Source organism: Sycon ciliatum, chromosome 2, assembly GCF_964019385.1.
Source record: "Sycon ciliatum chromosome 2, ocSycCili1.1, whole genome shotgun sequence".
Taxonomy (NCBI): domain Eukaryota; kingdom Metazoa; phylum Porifera; class Calcarea; order Leucosolenida; family Sycettidae; genus Sycon; species Sycon ciliatum.
Window position 1 is genome coordinate 40,087,785 of NC_088644.1, and position 12,585 is coordinate 40,100,369.

General features: G+C 48.5%; 1 protein-coding gene across 1 annotated transcript in view; it reads right to left on the reverse strand.

Moving 5' to 3' along the window:
- LOC135810076 (serine/threonine-protein kinase ULK1-like) overlaps positions 1 to 11,023 on the reverse strand; it is a 31,623-nt gene extending 20,600 nt beyond the window's left edge. The window contains exons 1-5 of the mRNA XM_065323544.1: positions 10,541 to 11,023; positions 9,049 to 9,162; positions 7,516 to 7,557; positions 6,809 to 6,853; positions 410 to 449 (exon numbers count right to left, since the gene is read on the reverse strand). Coding sequence (XP_065179616.1) covers positions 410 to 449; positions 6,809 to 6,853; positions 7,516 to 7,557; positions 9,049 to 9,162; positions 10,541 to 10,663 — 364 coding nt within the window. The 5' untranslated portion in view covers positions 10,664 to 11,023. The remainder of the gene's footprint in view (positions 1 to 409; positions 450 to 6,808; positions 6,854 to 7,515; positions 7,558 to 9,048; positions 9,163 to 10,540) is intronic.
- Between the last annotated feature and the right edge of the window lie 1,562 nt (positions 11,024 to 12,585).

Below are 12,585 nucleotides of genomic sequence, written 5' to 3' on the forward strand. Positions count from 1 at the left end.
TGAGAAGAGGTGGTGTACAGCAGTATACCTCAGCCGAACATGCACGCAATTCCGTGCCACCCGCTCTACAGTAAGACCAGTAATGTTAACGAACATTTAATTCTAACGATTTAACGAATTTAAGCAATTCGTTAACATTTGAAGTCGTCATTTGCAAAACGATACGTACATGTACAGTCAGTTGCTGGTTTTGACACGGAATTCGTTAGAATTTCACCTCGCTAACCCACAAAAATCCGGAGATCGTTAACTTAAATTGACGTTAAAATATCTGGTCTTACAGTATCTCTGTATGCGCAGCAATCGTCTTCTCCATTTCGCCCAGGTCTACGTCTAAGGGTCAGGAAGTCAGCGACATGGTCACTAACTGAGTCAGACATAGAATGCTCAAGGAACAAATCACTCTTACGTTGCACTCTGTACTCTCCTAGCGTCTTGCCGTTACAATACTGCACCGAATAAATGTGCACACAGGCATGTACACACAAATACACATGCACACGCATGCACGCACACACACACACACACAGACACACACACACACACACACACACACACACACACACACACACACAGCACACACATACATAGAATAAGTGGACTGGCAGGGACGTTGGATACGCTACAGTCACTGCAGTATGCAGGCACATGCAGCACAGTATGGTCCAGCAGCAGCAGTTCCAACGCCAAAACTGACATTGTAGCATAGACCACTTCACAAAGGTCACGTGACCTGACGACCACGGCGCAGCGTAAGGCAACAGACTCGGGGTTTTCTTGTGCTACATGTAGATCATTTTGAATTGAGAACAATTGTTGTCGTTGACATTTCCTTTCTCTCCCCGACATGGCATCCCTCGAGGAGCTTGTCGAGGCAGTGCAGTCTCAACGAGGTGTCCGTGATACCGAAAAGTTGAGGAAACGCTTGGAGTCAGCAAACGTACCTGTGCTGAAGGAGCTGTGCAGACATTTCAAAATTGTCAACAGCAAAACGAGGAAGACTGAGTCGGTGGAGACCCTTGTTGGACTTGCTGAGACGTCTTCTGTAGCCTCAGCGCCACATATTGTGCCAGAAGTGTCAGTGAAAACAGTCGAGATCACGGCAGAATTGGAAGCCTTGCCAACATAATGATTCTGTCTCGTGTTGGGTACACGATTTCCTTATTGATGATTTTAGTTACAAGGACAGGCACGCAAATCGTGGAAGTGAGGGATAAATCCTCCTCTGACCGTCAGCGCAGCAACTTCAAGTCACTGAAAGGCTATAGCTATTCCACCAGTGGATGTGTTTTGAATGTGTGGATGTGCTGCCCTGATCCCGTGAAGCCCCAGTACATCTATGCTAGAGGGCATGTGCACCAGTCCTATCCGTCACGGGAGAAATCGGCCTACCCAGTTTTTATTACTATGTCGCCTCAAGGGGCTGTGTATAGTGCCAGATGCAACTTAAATGTGCTGGGTGAGAGCTGCAGTCATGTCGCCACGCTCCTGTTCTACCTCCTTGACTGTAAGGAGAAAGGCACCACAACGATACAGGCAGACACAACATGCACTGGACGCTTGATGTCGTGGCATCGTCCTCCATCCCAGCTATCTGTACCTGCTGTCCCGTTGGCTGACGCTGTGTTTGAGGCCACTGCCTATGGCAAGGAATCCCGCAAGGTCTGTGGAGGTTCTCTGTCCACATTTGAACCGAGAGCTGCTCAAGACCTTGCTGTGGACGGCCATTGTGTCCAAGAGTTACTGGATACATTTGCATCAAAGCTACCAACATCTGACTTTTTCCGATTCTGGAACCACCCATCTTTGGCCAAGAAGGATGCTATGCGCACTTTGGACAAGCAGGCTAAGCAGTTGATTATTTCACAACGCCCTAGTAATGATCAGTTCAGTGATGACCTGGATGAGGATGTTGCTATGGCGATGTACACTCATCTTGCTAATGATAGCTCCATTGACAAGCAGTCTGGCATCATATATCGACAGTGTCACGAAGCAGCAGTCAAGATCGCCACTTTGGCGTCATATTCGGGTTGGCCGCATCACATCATCTATTTTCCATGTCGTCGTAAACCGTAGGGAGACTACATCACCGGCCAGCTTGGTGAAGACTATCGTGGGTTACTCCAAGATGCCAAAGATAACGGCTATGCAATGGGGTATACAAGACAACGGCTGTGCAATGGGGAATACTGCATGAAGTGAAGGCTGTGGAGGACGACTACTTGCGACTAGTAGTAGATCCAAGCATAGCGCTCACCATCTCCGGTTATACCACATTTCGTCGCGACCGACCACCTCATGATAACAAATCCGGTACGGCAACCAGAGGATATGGTGGAGTTGCGATTCTTGTCCGGCAAAATCGCTTCGGAAGAGTCCAAGTTCGCGACGACCTTGCTCGTCCGACCTGTGAATCCGTATGGGTTGAGCTTCACCCAATCTCAGGCTCCCCGACACCCATCCTCGTCTGCTGTACCTACCGTCCGCCCTCAGTCAAAACCACGGAAATAGACCACTTCTGTGATATGCTAGCTAGTGCTTTGGTAACCGTTCCCATGTCATCGTACCATGTCATAATGGCTGGGGACTTCAACAGTAAGCACAAACGGTGGTGCGCATCGGATTTAACGTGTCCTGCTGGGGCGGCACTTTTTCGCACCCTTACCTGCTTCGGTTTGGATCAGCTGGTGCAGAGTCCAACGCACACAACATCTTCCGGAACACAGTCATGTCTAGACCTTGTCTTCACGAACCAACCCCTGCTGGCGACGGACGTTCACACAGCTTGCGCTCTTGGCTCCTCGGACCATCTCATGGTTTCATGCCAGTTCGCCGTCTCATTGCCCTCGGATCCAGACCTGCCACTTCCTTCTCGCAAACCGTTCCCATATCGCTTCCGTCGAGTTCCCTCTCAGTGCTGGGACTCTCTGAACGCTGATTTCTCCTGCCACGACTGGTCGTTTCTGCAACCAGAAGGCTCTCCAACTGTTGACGCCGCGGTAGATCACTTTGCAGCCGTCCTTGAACGAGGGTTCCAACAGCACCTCTCTAACTTTGCTATCGGCTACAACAACCGGAAACATTCCAACCCAACATCCTCGACATCTAGTCCCCCATGGGTGACACGGTCCCTCGTATCTGAAGTGAAGCGCAAGCGTGATCTTTTCAGCATCTACAAGAAATTCCCAACGCCGGTTAACCGGGAGGCTTACCGAGTTCAACGCAACTTCGTCAAGCACCTTTCTCGTACCTCACACCGCTCCTTTCTAAACTCTCTTTCTGCAACACTCTCCTCCCCCGATCGCCCATCACTCCACCAATTCATTCGCAACCAGTGCCGCGGGACCTCCCGCGCGCCAATCCAGTACCTGACGGACTCCAATGGCAACCGCCAGCACGATGTGAAGGCGATTGCAGACACACTGAACAAGCAGTTTGTTTCATCCGGCATTCCGGAAGATCCGAATTGGGTCATTCCATCGCTGTCCCCAGCCCCTGAACTTAGCGCACCACTCACACGCGTCGTTACCACGACTGCTACCGTCTGTAAGCACCTCAAACTCCTGAAGAATTGTAAGTCCCCTGGCGAAGATGGCATACCCAATGAGGTTCTCAAATGGCTTGCGCCATCTCTGTCCTATCCCTTGTGCCTGCTCTTTAACATGTCATATCGTACAGGAGTATTTCCGTCCGTCTGGAAATCTGCTGTTATCGTCCCGATCTATAAGAAAGGCCAACGCTCTCAGGCTGGCAACTACAGACCAATCTCTCTCCTTCCCGCTGTGTCCAAGGTCTGTGAACGTATTTTCTTTGAGTCTCTGTACTGCCACGTCACCCCAGCGCTTTCACCATCTCAATCCGGTTTCTGCCGTGGAGACTCCACAACTTTCCAACTAACACGTCTAGTACAAGACATCTACACCCAGCGGAACCTCAGGCGGCATGTTGGCATCGTGTTCTTTGACCTAGCGAAAGCTTTCGACACCGTCTGGCATCGTGGTCTGCTTGCAAAGCTAGAGTCCGTCTTCTTGGTACACGGTCCAGCCCTGCAATGGCTCTCATCCTATCTTTCCTGCCGCCACCAGACTGTCAGAGTATCTACCTCCCTATCAGACCCATTACTAGTCGTGTCTGGGGTACCCCAGGGGTCCATACTTGGGCCGCTCCTATTTCTACTGTACGTTAATGACTTGCCAGCCCTTGTACCAAATGTAAGTCTTTTTGCTGACGACACTGCTCTGATGTGCTCCGACAGCTCGGCAGACAACCTCACGGCCTCCATGCAGTCCGGGGTCAACGCTACAGTAACATGGATGGAAACCTGGAAACTGAAGCCTAACCTCGCCAAAACCGAGGCCATGTTCTTCTCTCCCTCGCCCCCCACTCAACTTCTGTATTTTCCTGGTCTAAATAGTACACCTATTAAAGTTGTTAACGAGCACAAGCACCTGGGCGTTATTCTCGACCGCCAACTCTCCTGGTCTCCACAAGTCCAGTCTGTGTGCAAGCGTGCGAGTGCGTCCTTAGGTATGCTACAACCCCACTGCCAACACTTGAATGATAACTGCAGAGAATTGTTCTTTAAGTCGTACATTTTGCCTATATTTGACTATTGCGATATAGCTTGGTGCGGGTTGTCTCAGACTTTACTCCACAGACTGGAGGTACATCAACGCTTGCTTCTGAAAATTCTGTTTCGAAAAGACCAAACATTTGCCTCCCTTTGTCTTTATAAACTTGCTTCCACGCACCCTCTTCTTGCCCGACATCAGCAGCATCTTTGTATCCTTGTGCAAAAAATCTTCCTAGCCCAAGTCCCGAAACATATTGCCAAGTACAACTGGTTTGTTACCACTAGACCAACACGCAATGCCTTATCACTGCCCCGAGCTAGTTCCTCTCTGTTTTTGAAATCCCCTTTCTTCTCAGCATACTCCCTTTGGTCTAACCTGCCTACTAGCATTAAGACATGCCAGGATATCAGGAAATTCACAGTCCAGCTTTCCACACTGTCTCATCCGAAGTGATCCCATGTATTATTAATGTGCCTCCCTTTCTTTTTCTCTCCCTATCTCCTTTCCCTCTCTGACAGCATCTTTCTTTTTTTTTTCCCTTTTAGCTTGCCGTGGTTGGCTATCACCTGACCTCTCATGTTTATTGGCAGTCTTCGGACGGGCCAGGAGATGTTGAATAAATAAATAAATAAATAAATAGTGAATTTTGGTTTTGAGGCCAATATTGCCGTATGGCACACGCCATCTGGTATTACACTCCACCAATCTTCACATTGAGAGGCTATTTCGTGACAGTGTACTGTGGAATGATACTTCGCTACCGAAGTTGAAAGCTTTCTACATCAGCCATGCGATACCAGAGATCCACTCCAGGAAGCTGTTCACTGAACACCACAAGTCTTCTGCTGAAGGTGCAGGCATTTCTCCTGATGCATGCACTCCATTACCAACAGCTGCTGCAATGTTATCACCGGTATCATTGACGGCATGGTTGGTAACACCGAGGAAATAATTCCAAACAGCTACACAGCCTTCAAAACGATGAGAGAAAAGAATACAATGTCCACAAACAACTAAATTTCCTTGGAGACAAAAATGCAATTATACTTAGAACAGTTAGGAGAAGAGGACACACTTCAGGCTCTTGAACATTTTGAAAGTTTTCACTAGTATACTTTCATGCCTGATCATCAGGTGAAATACAGGCAAAATCAAATGAACATGGACAATGGATTAAACAGAGCAGAGAGGTGATGCCTTATCACCTGATGATAAGGCATGAAAGTATACTAGTGAAAATTTTCAAAATGTTCAAGAGGCTGAAGTGTGTCCTACTTCTCGAAGTATAATAACAACTAAATTTTAATAGTTTTCAGTACAGAACGCAGTGCATCTTTTGAACTTTTTGCCTTATGCCCACGGCGTCACGGCACGTGCACTTTGTGAGAAAGGTCTATGTATGCTTTGGCACTACTGTAGCCACTCCACACAAAAGAGACAGGCTGCTAGTAACTTGACAGCGTCATTACAGCAAACATCGAAGAGGAGATCACAAATTTCTCATGGCTTTACCAGCGGTCACTCTAATAAACCACCCAAAGGATATCCTGGCAGCAGGGTAGTACTCGCATGCAGGATACAAACTAACAAACTGTCATCGACGTACGCATGTACACAATGGCATTGTACTGTTCAGACCAGGAATGAGCTTGACAAGATGTTTGAGTTGAAGCCAACCAACGGCAATCAAAGGCAACCAACAGTTTATCTGCACGTTAGCACTGGCCACATACATACCCACTCTCTCACTCCCTCAGTAATAAACAATACCAGTCACGCTACACAAGCCCAACAGAGGAAGAGATGAGGGGAGCGGTAAAATTAGCTCAGACGGAGTGATGAATAATGTGTACGTGGCTGGGGTGGAGTGTGTGAGTTCTTGGAGTAGCTACGCGCAGAATGAAGTTAAACCTTATTCAAACATAAATATCCCCATACGGAAAAAAGTTAAAACTAGTGCCATGTAGACAAATAGCACATAGAGTATATACCAGAGTATAAACCGCACTCAGATTTGTTGTCACAAAATACAGACATCAACCCTCGTCCCTGTATATCATGATTCATTTGACCATGGTAGTATGCCGCACCGACTTTTCTCGGGTGACTTACGACTGTTTAAAGCGCGGCTCACACTCCGGAAAATGCTGTACTGGTAACAGCACATAGAATGATGGTAAATGAGGTGGTGGACCTAGGACAACTCTGAACTACGTGTAGCGCGTACTTACCTCAAGGATGAGGGTGAAGATGCTGTGAGGGTCCTTCTCGTCATACTAGATAAAGATGAAACAGCACACACATGCATGTAAGCACACAATGTGCACAAGGTCCCCCCCCCCCCCCCCCCACACACACAGACATGCAACTCCTTTCCCTCGGGTATTCATCTCCTGCCGAGTGTTCGCCCTGGCTGCTCGAGTCCAGCCTGCGTACATTGGTGTGGCTCCTTTGGTGCTCGTTTGTTTTTGCTGGTTTTCCCATCTCTGGTCTGTGCGGTGTGCAGTGCCCCCACCGTCCAGGTCCACCAGTTTCCGCACCCCAGTCATCACCACCACCACATCCCCAACAACCTGCCCGACCTATAAGTTACACTCTCTAACGCTGCCGGAGGACGCCCGGGTGCTGATACGTCGCCGTCGCCGCAACAAGAAGCAACGATCGGCGGCATACGTCCTAAGGGCTCGCCGCCACGCTAGTGACAGACTGCGCTGACGTGAGCACCGCAGGCGTCAACCGTTCTTATCTTGACTACAGCTGGTAGTCAGCCAAATAGAGTGCTGGCCTCCAAACTGCCTTCTATCTTCTACTTCTCCATGTCACAGACTCCACAAACACAGAGTGACCCAAATGACTTTAAAACAGTAGTAGCGCGTTGCATGCTAATGCAGCTAGCGGGCAAAACAGGCAGCTGTTTACACAGCAATGCCGTACTTACGATTACGTCAATCATATTGACAATGTTCTTATGCTCAAGTCGCTGTACAGAACAACAACAACACCATGAGAATAAAGATTCGAAACAACAACAAAGATTCATATTAGCGGAGTAGACCATTGGTGGACACACAGAAAGTCCATGGCTAGCATATCGTAAAGTCGTGTATAAAAGTCGCGGCTTATATGACTTTTTGGGGGAACTTTTGCAGGCTTCTACATAAGACAGGCTTCTATACAAGTCAAGAGAGATATTTCTACGTATGTCAACACTAAAACAAGGCTTACCGTATTTTCTCTAATAAAAGCCCAAGTCTCCAATAATAGCCCAGTCTCCAAAATGACCCTGGGTGAGGGTTTTATAATAAGAGCACAGTCTCTAAAAGTAGCACGGGCCACAATTGGAGTATGCAAAAAGTATACTGATTGCATATAAAACACCAGGGGTGTCATCGATTGGCGAATCTGGATTGAGTGCGAGCAGGCGGTGTGGTCCGAGCAACGCTGGCCCAATCGAACAAAACAAGGGTGTAGTACGCAAAATACATGCATATCGTACAAAGATTCTGTGAAAGCTGTCCAAAAACGGCAAAGTCCATTTCCACTCCAGCCACTCCCGGTGTGGTCGGATTCCACTCCAAGTACACCTACTCCGGATTCGATCGGATTCGACCAAACGATCACGCTCACTCTGAGCACACTTGCTCGGGATTCGCCCAATCGATCATGCCCCAGTACAGCATGCCAAACACATATTTGTAAGGAGGTTTTCGGTCTACTACTTCCTTCCCGGCACCCGTGCTATTTCGACAATAGTCCTGAGTTTAGGGTTGCGAAAATAAGTCTTGATATGGTCAGTTTATGCCTATATAGACTGTAGCTGGCTTGATAACGGAGCATTGAAAAACACAGCACCGTCCCCAAAAATAGCATAGTCTCTAATAGTAGCGCAGGTAGAGCCATCACTGAAATGATAAGAGCCACAGGCTCTTATCAGAGAAAATACGGTATGTGCCGACAGTGTATCTTGAAAATCAGGCTTCTATTCAAAACAGGCTTCTATTCAAAACAGGCTTCTATTTAAAACAGGCTTCTATTCAAAACAGGCTTCTATGTGAGACAGGCTTCTATATGAGGCAGGCTTTAATACAAGACACTACGTTATTAGCTGATGCCATTGAAAGAGTAAAGTACTTTCATTGCCGGTGTTGCTCAAGAGCAGAATAAAAAAGGGATCATGCATGGCTCCTCTCAAAGTCACAGACTAGTCAATGACACGCAGTGACAAGACACAAGATTGGCATGTGAACATGCGTGCACGTCTTCACACCAGCATATCCACACCTGCACAGACAACACACTCGCTGACAGATATTATTAACTTTTATTTTCCTAGGGTGTTTCCCACAGACCTATGGTCTTCTTACGGGAGCCCCTAGGAATACACACAGACATACACACACACACATGGACACAGACATACACAGGGACACACAAAACACACACACACACACACACACATACCGGCACTCACCCGCATTATCCCAATCTCTGACGTAACAGTAGACTCTAGCTTAGCACGGGTTGCAGGATCCGGTGATTTTTCGTTCAAGTTTATGCTTTTGATGGCTATCAGCTGGTTGGGATTCTGAAAAACATGAGATGTTCAAACGTGAAACTAACAGATTGTACACACAGAGCGTCCTGAATAATATTCTTACTCCTTCATTGGGTAGCGTTTCTAATAGCCAATGAACACAGGATGCTAGAAAACTGGCGAGCCAGTCAAGAGAGAGAATTGTACCAGGGTTCCAGCGACAAGTGAACCGCTTCAATGTACACTCATACCTCGGATATCCGGACCCCGAAGATACAGGCACTTCGGTCTACCGGACATCCTTTGGGCGAGTTTCAGTGGAAATGTTACTACTCTTTTGTCACTTTTTGTGCATACAGTGACATTACATGGCATATCTATGGTCTTTTTCCGTCAAAATGTTTGAGACTCGGAGTTACGGACATTTCAAAGTAGCGGGCAGTGCCCGGTCCTGGACCGCCCAGATAAACGAGGGACGAGTGTGCAACCCCCAGGTCACGCTACTCAGTGATAGCAGACATGCTTGTGCAGTACATGCTCACTCACTGCTTACTCTGTGCGAGCTCAGTTACGGCGTGATCCGAGCAGGTTCAGGGGAGGAATCACAGAAAAAACTGGGCTTAAATACACGTATCTATAGGCTGTCGCAGCCTTTGGTCAATCCTCAAATAAAATCAATCAATAGAACTCCAGCATGCGGTGTAAGAGCCCCAAAGAGCCATACAGCCACATCTCAGTCACAACAGACATTATACAGGCGCGTGCCCCATATGGGTTCCTGGGTGCCCGGAACCCCCTTTTTTAGCTCAAAATGCAGGATTTTGCTTCATTTTTTGAAAATTTTCCACCCGCGGAGGCCCCCGCCCCCCCCCCCCCCCTTGAAGGGCGCCGGCGCACGCGCCTGTTATAAAACGGTCGTTAGCAGCAGCCACTATCACTCACTACAAGTACACCCAGCCAGTAACATTGTGACAACTCTAACAAATGTGTGAGGTCCAACTGGTGACTGTACAACACGTACACGCATGAGTGTATGCAGCCACTTCACAAAGGCACACGTACAACATACGAAAAGTAACAATCATGATAACACCAGAGCTAGACAACTAGCTAGAAACACGCACAAGTACGACCAACAACATCTCCACTGTCCTAGTAGCTAGGTTTTGGAAATGAAAGCAATACAAAGCATTCCCTCCGTGCTGCACAAATCATTCCACTGCAATTACAAAACAACGAGTATAATCAAGAGTGCATAAACACTGTTTATACACTCTTGGTATAACGATAAGGAAGAACAGTTGGCTCCTAAATACTGGCCTCGAGTTTCAAACGCCACATACAGCCCAAAACGCAGGCGGCCTAGTATCAGACGACTCCCTTGTCCAGATACTAGTTAAGACTAAAAAAAGCAATGGCGTGTACTTACGTCTTTGTGATGGCCTTGGTAAACCTGCCCAAAGCTGCCTCTGGTGAGGAAAGACACAGCGTAGTAATCTCCCACTGGAATAGGATTTTTGAGTTCCTTGTGAGCCTCAGTTAGTCCAGCCATTTCGAAATATTGAGGATAGTCAACCTTCAACTAAACTGATGCTTGTGCTTGCAGCGACTGAGTTCTGGCGTTTCCTAGCACGAAGAATCATTCCACTGCACTACTGTTAGATTACTTGGCTCACTGGTGCGAACAATGACTGAAAGAGACAACAAAACTGCTAAAAAAAGATGGGCAAAAACAGTGAAAATGCATGCGGAGTACGAGTAGGGAGGGTCACGTCAAGCAGCGACGATCCTTGGTACTTGTAGATCTACTGATGGATGGAGGAACACTCGTGGGTGTACAACAACCACAGCAATAAGTCATCCAGCTAGGAGACCTTGCGTAACTTTCGTCGCCTTCTGAAACTGCTTGTGTGAAAGGCAAACCGAAAATACTGTACAAGCTATGCCAGCTCGATCCTATGATGATGACGAGACCGTGATGTCATCATGCCAACCATCCAAAATACGTGACGTCACTGACAGGGAGTAATAAAATACCGGCATTTTACTACTCCCATATGCAAAAAACGCACATACATATCGACTGCATGCAGTCGAAGCAGTGGAGGTGGGGCAAGAGCAGCTAAACCGACCAAAAAGGTCTCGGTATCATCACCGTCCGTGATCACTGCTCATGAGCGTCAACTGGCAGAAAAATAGGAACATACATGTAGAAAGAAATGAGCAGTAGCACTCGGAGCGCGCCGCGGAAATATCACCATGATCACGGTGTAAGTAAAAGTTAGTTGAGGTGCAGGCACACAATATACATTGACAGCACACGTCCAGGCATGAATACGAATACGCATGCATACATACGCAAACGCACCCATCCACTCTCTCACACACACCTTGACCTTGACCTTGATCTTGCCCATTGCGTACGCAATGATAGCGAATGTCGGAAAGTTCAAGTGAGGACACGAGCGCAGAACTTGGCATGTCGTTTCAGGTCTCCTGGTCGACGAAACGGGCGTCCACAGACACATAGAAGAGGATCAGGAGCGGGCCGTGGCGGTGGAGTGCTACTCGCAACTCGTCTCCAGCCGGGACGATCTTGGCAACTCTCAAGCCAGGTGGTCACGCCGAGGTCCGCCAGGTCAGTCGACACCACATCTCGCCACCTCTTCTTCGGGCCGTGACGAGGACGGGGGGCAGGCAGCTCGCCGAACAGCAATTGCTTCGGTGCGCTCGAGTCGTCCATCCTGCCGACGTGACCCAGCCAACTAAGCCGATGGCGACGGATGATGCTGGTGATGTCAGGGTCAACACCGAATGTAGCCGCTAATGTGGCCGTTGAGATCCGATCATCCCACTGTTGACGACGGCCGATACCCACGATGGACCGAACACACTGATGGTGAAACGTGTTTAGCTTCTGGAGGTGGCCTGCCTTGGTGGTCCACGTCTCCGCACCATACAAGAGGGTCGTGAGGACGACAGCCTCATAGACACGCCTCTTGTTGCGAAGCGACAGTGTCTTGTTATCAAAGACAGGAGCTTTGAGGGCTCCGAACACAGCTGAGGCTTTCGCAAGGCGAGAGCGGACATCAGCACAGGCAAGACCATCCGAGGAGAGCACACTGCCAAGGTCTCCCCCCCCCCCCCCCCCACACACACACACCTGTCCTGTCCTAGATCCTGTAGAGTAACTGCAGCAAAAGGGTCACGTGATCCCATCACTGGGAAACTTGAGAAGAGAGAGAGAGAGAGAGAGGGCACAACGCCCGATGATGCCCCAGGTGCACGGGTAGTCGCATCCGCTTGCCGCATATGCACACGTGCTGGAAGGTTGAGCGCTCCTCCTCTGCTGTTGCCAGTGTCTATGCGCCAACCTTGAACAGCGATGCATGCCCCAACTACTCCAACCGCCGATGTGCAATCTTGTCCTTAATCGTCTCAGAGTCTCCCCAGTGCACCAGCGCTGCAGCAGCT